Source organism: Centruroides vittatus, unplaced genomic scaffold (assembly GCF_030686945.1).
Source record: "Centruroides vittatus isolate TY-2023 unplaced genomic scaffold, ASM3068694v2 contig_790, whole genome shotgun sequence".
Lineage (NCBI taxonomy): Eukaryota > Metazoa > Arthropoda > Arachnida > Scorpiones > Buthidae > Centruroides > Centruroides vittatus.
Genome location: NW_027122510.1, coordinates 1,472,058 through 1,495,851, shown reverse-complemented (window position 1 = coordinate 1,495,851; position 23,794 = coordinate 1,472,058). Strand labels below are relative to the sequence as shown.

At 27.4% G+C, this 23,794-nt stretch overlaps 1 protein-coding gene across 3 annotated transcripts in view; it reads right to left on the bottom strand.

The window, feature by feature from the left end:
• Window positions 1-8,260: 8,260 nt before the first annotated feature.
• Window positions 8,261-23,794, bottom strand: part of LOC136981750 (leucine-rich repeat-containing protein 24-like) — a 31,412-nt gene continuing 15,878 nt past the window's right edge. Inside the window, exons 1-2 of one of the 3 annotated variants that reach the window (XM_067278117.1) lie at window positions 13,676-13,999; window positions 8,261-10,445 (exon numbers count right to left, since the gene is read on the bottom strand). In XM_067278117.1, coding sequence (XP_067134218.1) covers window positions 8,415-10,235 — 1,821 coding nt within the window. In that variant the 5' untranslated portion in view covers window positions 10,236-10,445; window positions 13,676-13,999 and the 3' untranslated portion in view covers window positions 8,261-8,414. Of the gene's footprint in view, window positions 10,446-12,550; window positions 12,700-13,675; window positions 14,000-23,794 lie in introns of those variants that run through there. The other 2 variants (XM_067278116.1, XM_067278115.1) reach the window with 2 other exon arrangements.

Genomic DNA, 23,794 nt, shown 5'->3' with positions numbered 1-23,794 from the left:
GTTAGAAAAACTTTAATATAAAATATTTTTTGATCTGTATTGATAGTTGCTCTACTGTAATGCTGTTCAATAATTCCGTCTTATAAGTAAATGGCCGGAGCAAAATGATAAGAAGAAACTGTTGAAAAATCCACTGAAAGATTAGAAATGATACTTTTCACCCATTTATTTCGTAAGATAGCTGAAAGTACTTGATCTAGCATAAGAATTTTCCATTAAAGTAAACTGTTATTTAGTATTTGATACGACGATAAGTTCAAATAAAATATCATACAGATGAAAATTCTCTAAAAAAAACCCACTACTAACATTTTATACCGGAAAAAAATGAGAGTTTCTATATTAAGTCCCGTATTAAAATAATGAAAAATGACTATGTTTTAAACTAAAAAACTTTAATAAAATACTTTTAATGTGAAGAAATGATTCGCGAATTTATTTTTCAGTAAAATTAATTCAAAATAAAAGAAAAATAAGGCAAACAAACAAGTGTTTTTTTTATTGATACTATTGAAAAATAGTTCGTAAACCTTTGATTTTTTGAAATAAAATAATATTTTAGATTATTTAAATTATTAATTTTGTAAATTTAAATATCTAATATTATTACTTTTTAAATTTTAAGTTAGTTATTTTGTTACTTTTGTACGTAATTTATATCTGAAAAAAAGGTCTGTTTTTTGTACTATTGGAAAGTAATGATCATAAATCTTTGCTTTTTTGAAAAAAGTATATTTTTTTGGATTATTTAAACTGTCAATTATATAAATTTAAATGATTATAAAATTTATTTTTGCGTATAATTTAAGTTATTTTAATTTTAACCTTTTATTTACAACTTATACATAAAAGTAAATCTTTATTTCTTAATAGTAGGAAATAATGATCATAAAAGGCTACCTTTTTTAAAGAAATGATTCTTTTAAACTGTTTAAATTATTAATTCCATGTGATAATATAGCCATATTTTTGATAAATATTAAATTTTATCTTTCCTTACTTTTAACTTATTTGTTACTTCAGCTTGTAAGTTATATCTAAAGGAGGGTCCTTTTTTTCATGTTGCAGAGACTCTCTATCTATTTTTAGTGTCAATAGGGGCTAGTTTCTTATCTAAGAAGTAAAAGAAAAGATAAGATATAGCTGTGACTTCTCTCAGGAACTACAAAATAGTCAAGTAGTCCCAACATGGACGACATAATCTATAAGATATTAATTGATTCTCGCAACAGAATTTATCCCCTCTTTCCCCTCCTTCAAATGTTTATAATTTAAATTATAAATTTGAATAATGCCCGAAGACGAAATTATTACAAAGTTTCGAATTTAAATATTTATTAAAATCTTTCATTATAACAAGATTTAGAAAAATATCATTTAACTTAACGACTTCATTATACGAAGAAAGGGGGGTGAGTAATTTATGTGTTTTAAAATCTTTAAATACTTTGAAAAATAATTAAATTTCTTTGTATTTTATAAACATTTCTACTTGAATTTTCTATTAATTTCTGCTGAGTTATATTATAATATCTTCATCATTAATAATTGTAGTTAACTTAATGACTTTTGTTGATTTGTTGTGATACATCATTCATGATACCTTGGCTGACTACTTCATTAGATTATCCTCAGTAAATTCATTTTAGACAGTCGTTTCGAAAGCAATTTTAGGTTAATGTTGCTCGTTATGAAGATTGGGGGTTGCTACACTTTGCTTAATACTGAATTAGCAACTTAACTGAATTCCACGCTGCATTAGTTTCTACTAACCTCGACCTCTTTAACATAATCATGGTTAGCTCTTTGAATATTTACTCTTTTGATCTTTTAAACTGACCCTAAACCTTTCATATTCGACATTATAAACTGTGCTTATTCATTCTGTGTTATGAAATCAAATAAATGTCATGAAATTTTTGATTTCTCTTCTGAATTCTGAAGTTTTGATAGAAATTTTATGGTAATTTTATTTAAATAAATTAATGTTTACATCAATTACACTGTCAAGTATTGATTTCACATCATTAGAGGTAGTAAATTCTTTTTTGTTTCGAGTAATTTATAAGAATATAGCCAGAATATTAAAAGTTGTAATTTGTAGTTTGTAGATATATAGCCAAATTGTTGGTCAGTAATTTACAAAAGTACGGTACAATTACTGTTAGGGAATACACTGGTAATTTATGAACGTACAGTCAAACTGCTACAAAATGTAGCCAGTAATTTACAAGAGTACACACAAACTGCTACATAATGTGGCTGTGGCCAGTAGTTCGCGAAAGTATAGTACAACTTTATTATTACAAGGTATAGGTAGCTGTAATTTGTAAAAGTACAGCAACATTATTACAAAATATGACTTGTAATTTAATAAAGTCAAGTCATTTTATTACAAAGTTACTAGAAATACGTAAAAGTACAGTCGCCCTTTATAGTAAATTGTAAGTCAGCCACATTGTTACAAAATGCAGCTGTTAATTTACAAAGACACGGCCATATTACTACCAAACGTGGCTAATAACTTAAGAAAGTGCAGCCACATAGTTGCAAAATTTGGTTAGTAATTCACAAATAATATATATTTTTAGCCATTTTGAGACTCTTATTTAAACAAGTTAAATTTACTTCAAGACCAGATATAAAAACACAAGACTTCATTTTTACGTAGATTTTTATATGCACTACACAACAAAACTTAATATACATAATTAACGTATCCAACAGAATGTTTTTTAAAAAAAAAGCTAGAAAATTAATATAATTTTCCAACAAAATTAGAAGAAAATATCAGAAAACAAAACAAAGTTACATGAACACAACTGGATATTATAATAATTAGCCAAGTTTGCTTTAGAAACAAATGTTTCCGCTTGAACTTTCTAACGTAAATTCCCATTTAACATTGTTATTGGTCCAAAGACTTTTAACACACGTTATTCTCAGAGGGTAGAAGAGGAGAAAGTCGAAAGTGAAAGCTTGCATGAAGCTACACAACACACAACATTGCATAATAAGTAAAAGTTGATATTCAGTAGTCATTCTCAGCATTATTGACGTAAATGAGACGAGGGATATATAGATATTAATTAGTCAAGACATCACATCACTTAATAGCTCCCTTCACTCTGTCAACTTGAACAGACTTAATTATATTCTGTCTGATAATTTGAAATGTCTAATTTACTTCTAACAAATGAATAATTACTGTAATCTACGTTAAAGATATCATTATTCGTTTAAAAATTATAAACTTTAGTTTTATCTACAGTTAACTTTTTATACATCTCGCTTTAGTTTTTCGAAGGGGAGGAACTTTTTAAACGCTGTTTTTTCTCTTATAAACCACAAGAAAAATGCCGTTATTTTTGGATAAAGTTGTAAAAAATTCTCTAAAAATAAAAAATAAAAAGTAGGAAGTTTAAATACATTATTTTACACTTCAGTACAGAAGCGGTTGTGTTTTTATAGAGGTTTTCTTAGAATCTAGCATGACTGATAACTAACCTTTTTCATGATAAAGACACACCCATCTGCTTGACGTTTCGGTCTGGAAAATATTACTATAAACCCGAACTATTTATTCTATTGTACATATATTATTTAAAAATATATATATATTTTTTTTAAAATTACCAATTTTTAAATAAATTTATAACTTTTTTACTTATTTTCAAAGTACAGCATAATTTATTTAAGATTATTATTAATTAAACTTACAATGGGTACGTTTGAATAACCTTGCATAACCCTCTTTTAACATTAAATTTGAGGGACCTTCCGATTTCTGAGAAGGTCCACATAAACTGTTTAATTTACAGTTATAATATCTCTACTTCCGTCATATACAGGTTGGTCCAAAAGTGTGCCTTCCGGGCAAATTTCCGAGTATTAAGTCTAAACTGTGGTGGAAATATGATTTAAAGATATGTAATTAAGTATTTAATTAACCTGTAAAGAAAAGATTAAGTATTTGAATAAGGTAAACAATAGTTTAATGATATTTGAATCACCCTGTATTTTAAACGCTTAAACGAATTTCTATATTGAAAATTAAACTTTAAATCATTTGTTAAAGGATACATTTAACGAGAAAATAGCCTTAAAATTAAAAAATAAAATAGAAGAAATTAAAAGAAACATGTCTTCCTCCTTAAGAAAAATACCCTTGTTTATACAACTTTATCACACATTTCTCTTGATAAAACTATATAATTTTATAATGTTTATAAATATATAATTAGTTTATCGATTGATTCTTTCCTGTTTACAATGTTTCAAGTCAGAGAAAGATGAATTTATGTATGTAAATATAAAAACCCGAAAAGTCACTTGACTTTAAAAATACCATTAACTACTATACTGTTGAAAAGAAAGAGAGAAAGGAAGGAAGGGGGAAAAAAGACAAAGAACCATTACAGATTTATTGATTTATTTTACTGGATTTCCCAAGTCACGGACCACGTGGTAATCAATCACGTACAACTAGGTCACATCTGATGACAGTGTGAACGATTGGTCTAGACACCAACCCCTCAACACAACAAATGCACCAGAGGAGATAACGTGCCTTTTCTGCAAACAAATTGTTGGTAAGATTGTTATGTAATCCCTCCAAAAATTCTTCACATAGTAATTTATAACAAGTTTAAAGTATTTTTTAATAAGAAAACACTAGCAGAAAACAACAACAAAAAAATTAATACAGCGCCACGAAAGATGACTTAATTTAAAAATCAAAATTGAACTGAACGTTACTCCATTTTTTGTCGAACGGAGCGAGTGTTGCCATAAGAAATTTTAAAATCGTTTCTAGAAAATTAATTCAAGTGAGATGTTTGCAATTTATTATCCCACTTGATTTCTTCTTCTCTTTATTATTATTATTTTTTTTTTTTTTATTATTATCTCGAAGAATATGAAAGGTTATACAAGTTTTGCAATGTATTTAACTAAAATCGATCGAGAGTATACTGTCATAATTGCAGACATAAAATTGCCATCATGCAAGATTGTCAGATGGGGTAATAGATAGTAGATGAAGCTGTCAAAGAAAGGAAAACAACAAGAAGTATCTACTAATATTGGAAAACGATAAACTGCTGTTTAACGTATGAAAATTGCACACGAAAAAAAAAATAATACACATTACAAATAATTCAATGGGTGCCGCTCACTTTTTTTTTTTTTTCGCGTGCCAAATTACAACGAAATTTTGATATATTTAAGCACTTAATAGTAATTTTAATAATCCTCATTAGAGAATTGTCGTAAATTTCGAGATTTTTCTTGATTATTAGCACATTATCATTTTGTGGAAAGCAAATGTTACGCTATTTAATAACGTTTTCTGAAGTTTATAAGAGAAATTATGAGCGATGATTAATATCTAATGAGCTACTTACAATATATCAATGTGTCAATATAATCCGCTATACTTAACAATTCTCACGGTGTGATATTGCCATTTTAATAATTTAACATTATTTTAAGATTTAAATACGTATTTTTAAAATGCTGATCCTTTATTATCTCTTCGCTTGGTTTTAATTCTTACTTTACATGTTTGACAATTAAAATTGTTATAATGTATCAGAAACTTAAAAGGATTTTCTACTATATTTTGAATAGTCTACAATGAGGATTAGCATTTGTTTTTATTAAGATGATGTTTATTTTCATTAATTTAGTTAATGTTTGAAAAAATTTAACTTTATAAACACGAACAATGTTGGGATTTGTAACACGTTACTACGCCATGTTTAATAGTTATGACAAGTTATAAACTGTGATATAAGTACAGTACAACACTGTATTGTTTCTTAGGTGTTTACATTCTGGCATACTGTACTAAAACACGAGTTGTATCCTATAACAGCAACCCTCGTAATTAGCCCTATAATTATACCCTTATTTAACATTAAAAGTTTATACTGTTCTCGTATGTAAAGTCAAGAATTTATGCTGTTTATACGTATAATATCAAGTGTTTATGCTATTCTCGTGAACAATACCAAAAGTTTGCAGAGCCCAACTTTGGCTTATGCAAAATAAGCAATTGTCTAGGGTCCACATCTGATGAGGATTATGTAAATTTATGTATAAATAAATAAATACAATTTTAAGTGTAGAAGAATTTGCAGCTTTTTCGAGAGATTCAACGGTAAATATATATTAAGACTTTTGGGGAGAGTTTCCTTAATCAGACTCTGTTTTCATGCGTAATACCTAACTATAGCAAAACTCTTAATTACAGTTATATGATCAGGAATTTATTCTTTTCTATACTTTCGTACTTATAAACCCTACTCATAATGTATATTATGAATTTATACAGCTCCCACAATAAATTGGAAAAGAATACAATACATGAAGTATAGATCATGAGTTTACAGTATCATGTATATAATAACATTTAGGAATTTTATGTTAAATTATTATTCTCGTGCAACTGCGAATAAAATATAATGTAATTTTCATCCATTTTCTACAGAAAATATAGAAAATGAGAATTATTACGTTTGACAGATGTCCCATTTTGAAATTTAAGAAGTTAAAATTGGAAAATAGGAGAAATAAAATTTCTAGAAATTTGAACTATATAAATCGAAATATATATATTAGATGTTGTACGTCATAAAATTTCAAATAAAACACTAAAAAGATAGTTTTAAAACCTCTTAAAATAAATATTTTATATGTATTTTTATACAATTATGGCTATTTTTTTGGACAAATATGTCATTAAAGTAAAAAAGAATTTTATTGCTTTTAATGCTTTAATTTTCTTTAAAGTATTTTTATATCGTTCATTTATCCTTTGGAATTTCTCACTGACTCTTAGAGAATTGATTTTTAACTAATTATAGGTGTAATTATTACACTATCCTGATTAATTTTAAAACTTTTATAGGAACATAAAAATCAAAATTACTATTTACAAAGTGTTAGTGATTGTAAACAGTGTAGGCTACAACTTTTAAGTAACTATCACTTATATAATACAAAAGATTATAGAAATTAATCCTTCATTTATAGGATTAACAGGATAGAAAATTACACTGAAGATAATATTAATTTTTTTTTTATGTGTAAAATGATATTAAAACTGTTGTTAACTCAAAATTGAAGAATTAATTGCTGTTGTTGACTTGTAATTTAGAGTTGAAGCTTTAATAAAAATTAAGGTGTTAATGATTATAAACTATGTGCATTATTAATTTTAATTAATTTTTATGAAAGCTGTTTTATAATGTTTAATGATGATAAAACTCTTATTGTTGCTGTTGCTGTTACTATAAAATATTAATGTAGAATTGAAGCATTCAGTGTAACTGTTGTTTCTGAGAATTATTGATTTAGATCTTAAGCTTTAATTACTGTTGCTGTTGTTTCTGTACATTTAAAGCATTATTAACTATTGCTGCCATAGATTATTTAATTTGAAACGGAAGAATTTACTGTTGTTTCTGTGTATTTCTTAATTTAGAATTAAAACATTAACTACTGTTGCTGCTGTTAGGAATTCTTAATTTAAAACTGAATCATTAATAGCAATCTTCCATCTAAAACCGCAATTTTTAAAGAAACTAAATAGAATAAAGAATCGATAAGTCATAAAATATCGTTATATACTTTTTTATTTCTTCCATTTTTTTTAAATAAAATTTGTTACACAAAAAAGTATAAATAAAATAGAATCATGAATACATTACACAGTGAAAACAAATATCGAATAACTAAAGAATCACCATGTATTTTCTTGTAAAACAAGATGTTGTTAAAGATATACATATATATATATATTATATATATATAAAACGACTGTACACCATGCAACAGTTCGTAAAAAATAAGTAAATATTCAATAAAAAGCACTTCTTTTTAACATCAAAATCACTTGACGGCATATATACTGTATCAGAAAACAGCAAACATTATGTTTTTTTTCAGTTATTCTTCTTTGAAATTTCAATTTTGCACACCCAAATGTGCAGTTTTCTTAGTAACACTTACCACAATTGTTTTTCTTTGTAATCACTCTTCATATGAAAATTTTATTCTATCCAATTTATATTATATATACGTGGGTTTGTGTTCGTGTGTATATTATGTATATGTATTTATAAGTATATATATAGCATGTAATCTACCTTTCGTAAGCAGATTTAGAAGGTTAAAAATATTCTTTTCACTCCTTGTAACTTTGTAAGCACTCTTTAACTGTCTGGCTGGAGTAAACAATTTGTGTGTGTGTGTGTTTTTGAGTAATTCAGTATCTTTTTTTTTGAATTAAGGCATAATTCACTTTCTCTCTTGTGACTCAGCAACCTGATTTTTTAAAAATTAAAACTTAAAATGACATCGAAATGAACACTCGACAGCACCTCATACATAGAAAAGAATGTGCGAAATCAAACTTCTGTTCCTTCCAGAGCACCTTCGTCGTATCCTTCATCCGGTGAACAACAATGCATATCGTGGGATAGAGAAAGATATGCATTGTTTGGTAGAACCAACGGGCTTCTTTTCCAATTGTTATGGACAGGACTAGTATAACTGTGGTAACTTTCGTCTCGAAACGATCCCGTATCACTAGGCTCAGCGTGTGTTCTTTCTATATACTCGGCCTCACTCATGTAGTTTGGAACGTAGTGTGTCGAAGACGGTACATAACGACCAACCCTGTTATTCAACCATTCTAATTCGTTTGACCTTAGCTTATTCATATTCCACGTTTCTTCAGAATCAACATGGTTACTGGGCTTTTGTGGGGATGGGCCATCAATTTCCATAGCTCTACTAACCAGATCCGGTGTTTGTTGATCGGAACCGTAACCGCTACTACCAGTTTCGCGCCTTAAATGTTTATCGTTAGCTGTTATCTCTTTGTCGTTTTTAACTTCTACAGAATTCTGTTTGACGTAAGCTAAGTGCTTTAAAAATCCTACTCCACCTAACTTACTGTCCGACGTTCTTAATACTCTTCTTCTTATCATCACTATGCAAACTAATACTACAATTAAAATAACGAAAAGCAAAATTCCTACCACGAATCCTGCAATCTGTGCGTTACTCCAACCAATCAATGGAACCGGTGGCAAGACAACGGATAAAGTGATGTTTGCTACTGTTGTGCCAGCAGAATTTGTTGCTGCACACGTGTAAACACCCGAATCCTCTTCGGAAACTCTGATAACAATTAATCTACTATTTTTGGTATCTTCATCCTCCATTTCTTCTTCTTCCAAAAAATATTTCTCTTCCCATGCAAAGATGACAGAACCATTATTAATATCTACACCATTCATTGTCCATGATATTACGGCTTCTGGATTCGATTCTACTTGGCATTCTAATGTGCCATTTTGATATCTTTGAACTTGGACGTCTTCTTCACAATGGATGACCGGAGGGCAACTGAAATCATCCAGTTCAAGATTATTCCATATTTCACCATGAATTCGAGCTGGAAGATCACATTTTGGTGGGAAATTAATTGGAATATTATTTTCCATCATCCATTCTCTAACACCACGAAGATTACAATCGCAGTACCATGGATTATTCTGTAAAGCCAAACCGTATAATTTATTGAGAGGTTTCACGACATGCACTGATAACGTTTTAATTTTGTTGTTATCTAACATGAGAAATTCTAAATTTTTTAAGTCTTTAAATGCTTCCGGTTCGATTGTATGAATCTCACAATTACTGAACTCGAGAAATGTTAAATGAGGTAGTTGAACAAAAGTACCATTATTTATCCTTTGGATGGGATTATGACCCAATTGTAGACGACGGAGTAATGGAAAGTCTTTAAAAATTTGAGCTGGTATTTCATTGAGTAAATTAGCAGTCAAATCCAATTCGACCAAATTTGTCACTTGATGAAAAGCATCATCAGCTATTTCTCTTATATTACATCTAGGCATGTAAATTTTTTGTAAGTTAGTAAGTCCGTTTTGAAGGAATACCCTAGTAGGTAATCCACCAAGATTATTCCTCCTTAAATCCAGTACTTGTACGCCATTTTGTATCCCTGATGGTATATTCGTCAGTGATTTATCTATACATTCTACAGTCTGTTTTCCACTTTTCCACTTACACAAACAAACACTTGGACATTGGGAATGGCTTGTATCTGCAGGCGATATCAGTAATACCAACAGTGCTCCTAAAGACATAATCCAATTGATCGATGCCATCTCACTACCGACTTCGAATATCGACATACAAGGTGCTGAGGGACCAATACCTTCGAGGATAAATGGATGGATGAGTATGTCTTTCTCACTCGCCGAACCTACGCTTTTTCTTTCAACACCACACTTTACTTTTTTCCCCTATGGACTTGGTATGTTTGATCATCTGAGAGCTAGTTGTCCCACTTCTTACATATCTTCCCAGAGTGTTTCGATGATGAATTCCGAAATCTGGACCACCTACCAAATAGAGAAAAAAGAAAAACTGTATTACATTACACAGAATATTTACTCATACGTACTTCTATCTCATCAAAGCGTAATAAATTAAAACAATATAACTAACGCTCGACATAAATCTTAATTAATTAAAGAGGAGCGAAAACGTGGCAAAAAAAAAACAAAAAACAAAACCAACGTCGAACACTTCCTCCTCTTTATTAATTTAATCAAAATTAAAGTAAATGGTATTAAAATAATTTAAACAGGAGAAAAAATACCAGAGTTTTCCGTAAAGATCTTTAATATTTAAACACAATTAAACCATTCGATGAACCTATTTAAATTGCAAGTTATCGAACTCCGCCCTCTCTCCATAGACGCATAAAGTGTAAAGATGGTGCTCCGCCCAATCTCCCTGGGGATCGTTTCGTGTATCGATGACTCTTCTTGAAACCGTTCAAAAACAATTGACGTTTTCAATACACTGATCGTACTCTAGATAAATATTTCCGTGCTTAAAAATTGAGGAAAAAAATTGTAGAAAAATCAAGAGTAATTTAGAAATTCCTCTCTGGAATTTATCAATCGATAATATCTTACTGTTTACGGTAATTTACTAGGAATTTTACAGGTTTTAAGATATTTTTATGCCTTATATATATATATATATATATATATATATATTATACATACATGTAAATCGTCGTTCTAAATTATTTTTCGATTTAATTTTGTTCTCTTAAAAATCTATTTTTCTCACGTCCTCGTTACATTTTTAAACTAATTTCTTTCGTAATTGTTTCAAAAATAAACTAAAATTAAATCCCTTATTTAATATAGGTTTATGGATTTTCCAGTGTATAAAATGTGTTAAAATTTTAAATTATTTATTCAAAAAAATTAATTTTTGTAAGATAATTCGATACGTTAATAGGCATTCATTACGAAGTTTAAGTAAATAATTTTTTTTTCTTATTAAAAAAGTTTTTTTTTGAATAAGTTTAAATTAAAAGCAAGCACGAAAACCAACTAAAAACTTATATAAACGTCTGAAAAAACATGAATTTCTTTAAAAATTTATAAATGTATCGACAGTTTTTACGTAATTAATCGATTAGTAATTCATTAATCTTCTTTACAGCAGGGAGATCCGGGTTCGAATCCCATTTTGATCTTTAATTGTTGCCATCTGTCACATGCCAACATATGGGAAGTAGAAATTATGACATGGAACCTTGCACCAGATGAATAATACAACTCGCTATTCATTTATGATTAATTAATATATAAATAATATATTATACTTCTCAAATTGAACGTATCATAATCCATATATTAATGTTTATGAGTACAAACAAAGAATAATATTAATAAGAACAATGCATGATAAACATTAATCGTAGATAAACTGTTTAGTTGGGTATATTAATTTTTATTTACTTGGTTTATTTACATCTAATTACATAAAAATACTTGCTTAATTTGTTTGTTTTTTATGATTTTTTTATTTACTACAAAACAATTATCTGTATTTTTTCTACCGCAAATAAGTATGATAAATGGCAAATGTGCACTTCATCACAGCTTATGTAGAGTTATACAAGCTTATGTATTTTATACTGTACATTTTTATGCTTTTTTTTACATGTAAAAAACGTTAAAACGTATAAATTTTAATGCATACATGGTATAGACATTTAAAGTGCACTTATACGTTTATACTAAGTAAATGAACTTTTAACGCTTGTCAGCTGTATTAAACAGTATATTTTTACATCTAAAAATACATTTTAATGCTTGTTAAATGTAAAAATTAAAGCATTTATGTAAATCAATGTATATAGCATGTATACAGCATTCTCATAAATGTGTCATATAAGCTACTTACGTAGAGATATGTACTAAAAAGTATATTTTTACAAGTAAAATATTTCAAATTTATTTTTATATGTACGTAAAATAAAAATGCACACATTTTAATGTATAAATATACAAGTTTATACATTAGTAAATGAGCTTTTAACACTATAAAACTGTATCGAACAGCGCGTTCTTATGTCTCTATCTTATAGTAGAAACGTATTAAAATTAATATAACGATTTAAAAATATATATCTACTTACGTAATAAAGTAATCATAAGTTAAACTGTCGTATAGCCTATATATTATTTTACGGACATATACACATCACTGTAAAACAGTAATATACAAGCAATCAGATGTGATCGTTCTCTCTTACATCTTGCAATGACAAGTCATGTGATTGATGATTCATTTCTATAAATCACTCATTTATACTGCACTACGTCTAATCAAGACTACTCGTGATCCAAAAAAAAACAAAGAATTCCGTATAAAATTAGATATTTTTTGATGTTTTTCGAGTATTTTTATATGTGTTTATGTTATTTTTTCAGGTCAAATCACATAAAGGAATTCCTAGTAAAGCTTTAATACGTGATTTTTTTTGAATTAAGTGGAATTTTAATCTTAATTATATGATAAGACTACGATTCTTTTGATGGGATGTATCAATTACAAATATTCAGCAGTGTCTCATGCTGTTATATTTATTTATAAATCTATTGCTAATAAGGAAATTGCAATAAAAAATCTAATTATCATAATTAAAAACAAAAAAAAACATCAATATGCTAAGTGTATTTACTTGATATGATTAAGTGTGCTTCCTGTTTACTAATTTATATTATTATTTTTTTTAAATAATAAAAATTAGTAAACAGGAATAATAATTTAAATGGTTTTTTTAGATGTAAAATTATGTTCTAATGTACACTACTTTATGTACTTTTTGATATTATACTGTGATAATATTTATACCAATTTACATGTATTAAACATAGTCAATTTTTCTGCAATAGTACTGATATTGATTTAAATATACAGTAGTACTTTGTGTTAATTTATATACGGTATACTAACGTTAACAGTGTAAGTTAAGTTTAGATTAATTGGTTACACAGTCAAACCTGTGAATAACGAACACTGAAGGGAAATTGTAAAAACTGGTCGTTGATCAGAGGTTATTTTTTATGCCCTTTTGTTCCGACTGAAAGAATTACGTCCTGAAAAATGGCTGTGGTTTAGAGGTGGCCATTGTTAGAGGGTGTTTAAATATACAAATTACCTAAGAAAACCTCTACTGTACTAATTTACTTACTTTCTAACGATACTTGATATCATATTTCGTACGTTAATACAATACTTGTACTTAATTTTTACTTACTTTTCATTTACTCCTCGTTCTAACTTGTACACTCTCTAACAATACTTGCATTTAAATTCAACACTTCGTAACATAATATCGAAACTTAATTTACATACGTCCAAGCAAGACTGCTGCATATTTATATACCTTCTAACATAATGCTTAATACTTGGCTGGCAAGCTTACCAGCACCACATCTGAAACTAATTTACTTACTTTTCAACAAAGCACTTGACACTAAATTGATTACTCATTTCTAACTTTTGCCAATGCTTAAAAATAGTAACTTATGAATTAATTTTAGTTATGTTTGGACAAAGAGGCACCAGGCCACTCACAAAACTAATTTACAATCACCACTTAAATTTATACAAGACGTTTGCAAGTGTACAAACTTTGAAAAGTCTCTGTCCTTGACCAGGCTTGAAATATCGAATACACACAAGAGAAACACGTGGAAAAAAACAATAAATATCAATTTTATTCTGCCTTTTTTTTCAAAGTTATAACTGTGTTTTGATCGTGGAATGTCGATTTAAACTTTTGTATTTTTAAAAACTAGTGGGGGGTGTCGACTGTTAGGAGTCCAACTGCTGACCTCACATCTGTTAAACTCGTCTTACCAGATGTTCAAAACAAGAAGTGCTTTGTTTGTGTGTGCTTTTACTATATAACAGGAAGCAGACTTTTGTAAACAGCTCTGAATTTTTGTATCTAACTTTACTGTACATTAAACTAATATTTACTTACAGAAACGAGACGACTAATAATAATAATAATAATATATATATATATATACACATTAATTTATACAATAAATAAGGCCATTTTCTTTGTGTAAGACACAGGAAACTGTTCAAAATCCTTAATTAAATACTTAAAACTCAGGTAAAATTACACTTAAACTTTTTTTTTTTTTTTGAATAAATTAGTCTAGAATACCAGTAAAGTACACAGGAAATTACCTTAATTACAGGCTTAAAATGGAATTAAAATTACGTTTTAATTGTAATTAGTGAGAGTATTTAACCAAAAACATTTACAGCTGTAATTTTAAGGGTTTAATTAAGGGTTTTAACACAATTTCCTGTACTTTTAAACCAGTTTTTGTAGTAAAGAAGAACGGCAAATTATGTTAAAAGCCCTCAATTAAGTGCTTAAAATCGAAGTAAAACGTACAATTTAAGAAGAATTAAACGTTTTCTGGTAAATAATTTTGCTAGTATTTATGATAAGGAAGCATAAAGAGTAGTAAAAACAATATAAATAATTTATTCCGTTTGTGGTTTAGTGATAAGGTTTTATATTATTTCCTATGGGAAATTGGTTGAGCAGTAAAAAAATAATTTATAAGCTTACAATTATTCTTAGCGTGACGAATTTTTGCTTATGTTCAAGAGTAAAATGTTTTATATTAATGAACTTTCGACCTATCTTTGATTATATTATCTTATATATAAAGTTAAACAACAAGGCAATAAAATTATCCAAGCAGTTAACGTAAGAATTTCTCAGAAAATCCCATAGGGACATCTAAAAATTGGTTATTTTGTATTCAGAATGTACTGTACGATTTTTTTTTTGTTTAAATATTGTTGTAAATTATAAATAAATAAATTTAATGTGAAATTATCTTCTAAAATACCATCTTATGATGATTTTTTAAAAAATTAGATTTTAAGTTTCAGGGAATTTTTAGATTTTTAGCTTCAGGGATTTTTTAGAAAATTTTCAGTTTTAGGGACTTCTAGAAGATATTTAGCTTTAGGGATTATTTTAGATATTTAGCTTTAGGGATTTTTTAAAGAATATTTTTAGTTTCAGGGATTTTTAGAAGATATTTAGTTTTAGGGATTTTTTATTTAGCTTTAGGAATTTTTAGAAGATATTTAGCTTTAGGGATTTTTAAAGAATATTTTCAGTTTTAGGGATTTTTAGAAGATATTTAGCTTTAGGGAATTTTTTTAAAAAAATTTTCTGTTTTAGGGAATTTTTAAAAGTTTTTCAGATTCAAAAGGAAGCAAATCACCATCAAAAACTTTACGTAAACATTTAAATATAAAATAATTATAGAAAGTCATTCGTTGTTTAAATGCTCAAGTTCTTTTTAATAGTCTATAAAATTCGAGAGTAGAAAATATTTTAGAAAATACCCTACAAGAAAAATACAAACCAGGAGGGATAAGAACACCCAAAAGTATTATATTAAGCACACAAAAAATTGTAAAATAACCTTGAAGAAAACCACGTTGTGGGGATTTTTTAGAAGATTCTCAGCCTTAGGAATGTAAAACAGGGAGAGAGAAAAGATCCCAAAAATATTTTAGCAAGGGGGAGAACTTGAAACACCAGTAACCCACACACACACACACAAACAAACACAGAAACCAAGCCAATTTTCTTAAATTAAATTTATTTTATTTATTTATTTAAATCGATAAAAACCAATCAAAAACGTAAACGTCACGATTAAGATAACATTTTAATCAATTATTTTTACTTTATTTTTTTTATTTTTTACAGCCGTATCGATTTATTAAAGTTAACAATAACATACACACACACACCTAAACACCACACACACATATACACAATTCAGCATGCAAGACAGAAGTCAATAAAGTAATAAATGCTGTAAAAAAACAAATAAATGCTATAGTAGACTTTACTGAAAGAAGTATAGTGACTATAATATTGATTAAACTATACGTTTAAAGGGTATATAGTACTGAAAAGATGGTAAATTATTGCATGGAAACAGTCTCCACCCATAACGACTCCACTAAAGTATTCGACCAGCTGGGTTATTTGTCACTGTCAGACATCCTAACGTACCATGCTCTGTGAACTACAGCACATGCTAACAGCAAAAACCCTACCTAACTTTTACTGGATCTACAATAAGCAACTTTGTGTCTATCAAACGTGTGTGTGGTGTATCGTGCGCGTGCATCATTAAAAAAACACAGAAAAAACACAGTATAAAAATATTTATACTTCATTTATAGATTTAATGGAAAATAACTGAAGATTTTTTCCTGATAATTATAATTTTTTTATTATTATTATTTCAACAGTAAAATGTCAGGAATTTTTATTATTATTTTTTTTTTCTTTTTCGAAAAAAGTCAGTCGATATGTATTTGCTTAATGGATAGAATATTGTGACTTTTTAGAATCTAACGATCACGATATCACGTTATTATTATCTTAAAATAATAATCATTTGTAATTGTAATTAATGATTTTTTTCGAAGGTTTAGACTGCGCTTTTATTTTTTTAATTTAAATAATGGTAATTGTCATTTTGTTCTGCGGTAATTCTAATTAAGCTTTCAAATAAATTTTATGCACTTAGCTTACGTCTAAATTTTGTGTGTGTGTGTGTGTGTGTGTGTGTGTGTGTGTGTGTGTTTTTAAGAAAGTTCAATGATAATTTTAAAAAATATAACAAAATTTATCTTGTATACTAGTACTTTTTATCAATTAAGAATATTTTTTATTTAGTTCACCTGTAAGATTAAATATCTGCATCCATAATTCCAGTATAATAAGTCCTGTTAATTAATAAAAAGTACTAGTATACAAGATAAATTTTAAATTACGATAGGCATAATAATTAAATTGTATTGTTATTGATGTGTTTAATAGTGTAGAATCTGTGCTAAATTCTAAAAAAAAATTCATTCTTCTTGTTTCTTATGTGTTAAATATTCACTTGAACACACGTTAAGTTCTAAAAAATGTATTTTTCTTGTTGCTTAGTCTCGTTGAACTTGTGTTAAATTCTAAAAAGATTATATTTTTGCTAATAGTATGTTAAGTAGACCTTCTAAATCTATATTAAATTCTAAACACGCTTAATAAAAACCACTTGATATAGTCTTTTTCTTTGTCAAAAGAAAAGAAAAATGTTAATTTTTTCTGTTTATTTACTTGTTTTTTTTAAAAATAAATTATAACAAATTTTCCTTATTTTGGTTGACTTCAGGACAAAACAATTTCTTCTAAAAAATATGAATGACTCGTTACAATTTTTACAAAATTGTAACGAGTCATTCAGATTGTTAAGAACTTTCTGTTTTTGCCATTTTCATGAAAAATTCTAAAAAAATTCTATCTTTTTAAAGTTTTTTCTGCCAATTTTCCAAAAATATAACGAGTTTATTTGTCTTTTTTTTTAGATTGATTTTTATAGAAAAATTTTTTAAAAAGTTGTTTCATTCTTTGTTCATTTTACAGCGAGTCTAACGAGTTTATTCGGTATAAAAATACTGTATTTGCATGTATAAGTTACTATATTTAAGTAACTTGTTTTTTATAATGTTGCTACTTCAAATTATTTCCGTAAACATATATTAAATAGATTTAAAAATTTTAAATATATATATATATATATATATAGCATATATATATATATATATATATATATATATATATATATCAGCATGACTTCTAACAGAATAACAAATATACATTCAAATAATTATAAAATCTTAAAATTAGCATATATATAATATATTATATGATTGCTAATTTAAGATTTTAATAATTATTTTGAATTGTATATATTTGTTATTCTGTTAGAAGTCATGCTGAAGTTTGTAACAGGACAATTCTGGAGTCAAAATTCCTGTTATAAAAGCATTTTGGAGTCAAAATTTGTCTGTAAAATAATTTTATAATTAAATTTCGTGTTTATCAGACAATTTTCGAATATAAATTTATGTTTTTATGATACATTTTGAGGTGTTAAGACAACTTACAAGCAAAAATTTACGTACATAAAATATAAATTTAAAGCTATATTTTAGGCCCATAGATCTAAATAATTCTCTTACCGAAAATAATCTTAAATCCTCATTAAATTCCATCCATTTTCTCCAATATATATATATATATAAAATCCAATTAATTTATAATGCAATTTAAAGAGAAGATTGTTTATTGATCTGTAATTCATAAAAGTTACCCCCGTGAACTGTGCGGCGAAATCACCATCCAGGGGTATCGAATTGGAAATTTGATTTAATATGCTTCACACTGAATGTCAGAGATGAATTAAATGCACCATATGTTCATTTGAATGTCTATTAAACATTATTAAAACTTGATTGAAATCGTCTTCCTGACTAATTTAAACGTTTAATTTTTCAAAAATTGAAGCTGTAAAAATGGTCCAAACGTTAATTAAAGGAGAGAAAGTATTAAACTTGATTCCCATTAACCTGTACACTTTTAAAGTAAATTAATTAATGATAAGTGAATTAAAGTAAGGGAAAAAAAAGAGGTTTAAAATGTCTTAGTAAACTTTATTTCCTGTGTTTTTTAAAAGCTATTTTCTTGTTAATGGTCATCGACTAACAGTCAGGAACTTAAATTACCTTTAGTAACCCAGAAAGGTATAATGATCCCTACAAAAAAAAAAACTTTTTACAAAACATAAGTTGGTAAGTAACTGAAATGTAATTAGTAGTTTCATGCTAGACTATAAATCTCTCACTAACTACTCTAGAGACAGACAAAACTTGCTTTAAGTTTATAATGGAAGATCATTAAGTACAGTTTCAGTTCGAAAGACAAAAGATTATTAATCAATAACCCCACCAAAAAAAATATAATAATAATCACTTGTTCATTTGCTTAGATTAGTGAATGAAGAAAGAAGTTTTGATTATGATCGAAATTTTTATAAAATTATAATTAAAATGACGGAAATGACGTACGAAAGAAGGGTATACACACGGGAGAATGAATGGGTTTAAGATAGGAAGTGTGTAAGATTTAACCGAAGAAAAAGGAAGAATGGAAGTAAATTTAAGAAAAGAAGGGAGGAAGGAAGTGTTTAACAAAGATTAAAAGTAGGGAATACTTACCTTAAGTAAGGATTTTCTTGAAATTTAAGAAAGGAAACAAATCTCAGAAAGGATGCCAGAAGAAAGGGAGTATTTAATATGAATTTAAGAAAGGATCCAAATGAGTTTATGCCTGACGAAAGAACGGATGTAAGTTCGAGAAAAGAATTACGTAAGAAACAATTGAATTGTGAATCTATGAAAGAAACTGCACGAAGTAAGAAAGGATGTGCTTACGAAAGGGTGGAAATGAGGACTGACATATATTTAAGTGTTTGACAGAATAAAAATAAATATACGAGAGGAAATGCTTAAGAAAATTAAATTATAAAAACGGCAGCTTTTCTTAATAAAACAGTGATTTAAAATAAAAACAAAAACGGTATAAAACAATGATATGAAAAGGTAAAGTTTCCTCTGATATAAAGTTTTCATATCACGATAGAACAAGTACTTATAATCCCTGCAGCTTGATTACTTGGTGAGTACAGAACAATTTCTTGTACTGTGTCCAATGACCTTCTGGCAAATAATTCAGTCATTCATCTCAAACATGGTACTTATATTACTTTTATTATAACATTCTTAACATAGGAGTTAAAGTTGACTTCCCTGCAATGCACTAATAATTTTTTTCTCTTTCTTTTCTTTCACTTTAAAAAAATAATAATCAATAAAAATGAGTACACGGTGTTTTTTTTATGTGTTTAACTTTACAAAATTATCCACAGTTGGATAATAAATTTATTTTTATTCATTACAGGAAACACCTACATAAAATTAATTATGTAAACGAATATATTGTTAGTGCTTCAGGTGTGTAAATATATCTCACAAGATTAAAATGACTCACTATAATTATTGACTTTTGTGAATTTATAAACTATAAACAGTATATTCTTCCAAGCATACGCATGAATCATACTGTGTGTGACGTATGTTTAATGTCATTTCTAGAATAAAAACAAGCGTAATTTATAAAATTAGTCATTAAACATCTGCTATAAGTAAATACACTAACATGTAAGAGTGATACAAATTCCAGATGTAAAAACAGTCACAGAATATAAGCGTTGAGTAAGCAACAGTGATGTTGAAACACATTTCACAGTCGTATCGTGTGTTTATATAACAAAAAAGAACCGTAGATAACTGTAAAATGTTTAATTAAATGCAGCTAGGTAAAGAAATAAAGCCAAAAATCCATGTTAACATGGATTTTTGGCTTTGTTTTGGCTATACAAGGATCAAAACACAGGGGGTATATCCTGTGTTGAATTTTATCCCTATACAGGGTATACCCCTGTGTTTTGACACTATAAATGTATTTTAACCCTGTATAGTGCATCCAGAAATTACTAAGTACAACTACACTACACCCCTATGCATTTAAACACTACAAATGCATTAAAGTGCATCATTTTAATGCAAAATCTTTGTTTTAAACGCACGTTATGTTGCACATGTTTATAATTAAGGATATACAAGCTCTAAAAATACAAATTTACAGAGAAGTGCATTTATAGAAGTTGAAGAGAAGGGGATAAACACTTAAAAAAAACAAGAAGAAAGAAGGAAAAGAAAGGTTGACGAGGATAACATTAAGGCTGAGCTTGACAAAAATCCAATATTGTGAGAAGGGGTCGATATTACTTCCAGTTTCATGTCAAAGGTTAAATTTTAAAAACCTCCCTATTATAAGACACTAAACAGTATTATTTTAAAAACAAGAGAACTACTAAAAAATGTGTAATCAATATGTAAAAATGGCAAAATTTTATGTTTTCGTCACTTCTTTTTTTTTTAGAAATTCAAACCGTTAACATATTTATGAATTTTTCATTAAATAACACAGAAAATAATGGAAAAGAAAAATAATATTTTGGTGTGGTAAAGTTAAAACGTAATGAGGAACGTTTCGAAGAAGGAAGAGAAGAAAAATAAAAGGAAGAAAACTAGGAAATGTAATTTTTGACTCATCAAGAGAAATGCTATTTTGCTTTTATCCTATTGGATGGAGTGTCAAACGTTACAAAACGAGAAAGATCTATATTACTTTGGTAGTTTGCTCTTCTAACAGAAAGTCATTTTGGCTGTTGAAGTTAACTTTTCTTATCGTTGTAACATTTGATGGTACTCCTGAGAAAGGAATTGATCAACTTACAAAACTAAACAAATTTATTTGATAAAAAAAAAATACCCAAGAAAACTTATCTTTTTCTTCTGAAAAAATTACTAAAGGTATTATAAAATATACACTTTAACGCAAAATCGGGACCCCTGGCATCGCTTAAGCATCCCCGTGAGCTCGAGATTCCCTGATACGCCCCCTGGTAGATGGCAATACATAAAATGTACTATGGCATATATACATGTATCTTATAGTAATTGTTATATATAAATTCGAGGCAGATTTTGATCGTATAATGGAGTGAGTAGAACCCTTGAGGTAGTGATCTCCTGCCAGTGCCGCTTTATTCTATGGGCAAAAAGGGCAATTGCCTGGAGTCCACACCTAGAGGGGCCTCCAAACCAATCTTTTATAAGAAAATATTCACACAAAACATTCCACGAAGAAAAATATCTGAAATCAACACTGTACTCGGGGTCCAATAAAGCTATAACGCGCCACTAACTCTTGCATCCCTTTGTAAGAACATATACGTAAACCTATATAACATATATAAATAATACTTTTTACATTTTTTAAATGCAATACATATTTTATGTCATTTACACACATGAATAACAGATGAATAAATGCTTACAAATTACAGCTTTCATCTTTAAAAAAATTCTTTAAGACTTTTAACATATAAAAAAATGACAAAAGATATCTTTCGTTATAGAATATTTTAATCTATAAAAATACAAAAATTCACCCCCCGTTATAACACTACAAACATAAACAGAGTATAAAATTTATTATTATTTTTTTTAAACATTTAACTTACGCAAACATAATTTCGAAATGGATACTTAGAAATATTAAATATATCTTTATTTTAAATGCAAAAATTGTATTTTTCCCTCCTTTTTTTAAAAAGAAAATACAATTACAAATCATACACGCTACATCTATAAAACTTTCCTTTCTATTTTTTGATATGTAGCTCTATCGTGATCTAGCTTCAGGGTTTAATCAATCTCTTTCTATATATTAATATATATATATATATTTTACTTTAATTTTTTATTATATTTTTTTCCATTTTCAGGACGAATATACGTGTAATATTTCATTTCCAGATTATCGCTGAATTACATTTGTTCCCCCCGAAAAAATAAAATTTATATCTTTAACGATCACTTCTGTAGTTAAACTATATATAAATTTAAAGAAATAAGATGTAAAAATGCCTGATGATAATAATTTTAAGCTGTATGACCATTAAGGGAGATAATAAAAAAAAAAAAAAATAAGGGATTTCAATCGTTCCAGTTGAAACCACTTACTTTAATGATATTGTGAGAAATAGGTGTTACTTCTCTTTAGTAACGTTTCATCTATATTTAATGATAGAACTAGATTCAAATAAATTATTTTTACTTATACTTTTATTTTTACAGTTTACTGTAAAGTAAAAATAATTAATTAACATTAATAACTTACACTTACTCCAACATACATCACAGTAAACACATTAAATCTAATTATGATATATATCCTTACTTTAGGGCTTATTATATAATAAAAAGACACTTTACTGATCTACATCTTGCTTAAAAAATATAGAGTATGAACTTTTTAAGGTAGATTTTTAATCTGTAAGGTGAGAAAATGTGTCTTAGATTAATTGAAATGTATAGTTTACTGTATGTAATTTAATAAAAATTGTATACTTTATTACAATATTTAAGGTACATGTTTCGCACTATAGAACAAAAGTATGCCCTAAATATCTTTCTAAAATATTTAGCAAGGTAAAAATTAAAGGATGTTTTATCAAGGAACATTTTTTATTATAAAAATACACTTTAGTAAAGTACAATTTTGATTTTTACAGTAAATTCTTTAATAAAAATATACATCATAATTACATTTATTAAGGTACAGTACACTTATTATAAGTATATACATTTTCTAAACCTTACAGTTAACTAGTACATAAAAATATATCTTTTTAGTAAGAAGCATTGTAATAAATTACATTTGTTATTTTATAATAAATTATAAAGTAAAAAAAACTATTTTACAATCATAAGATATAGTACGATGTATCTTACTAAAATGAATTTTAGATTGTGTATTTTACTAAGTCTTCTGATTGTAAAATACTTT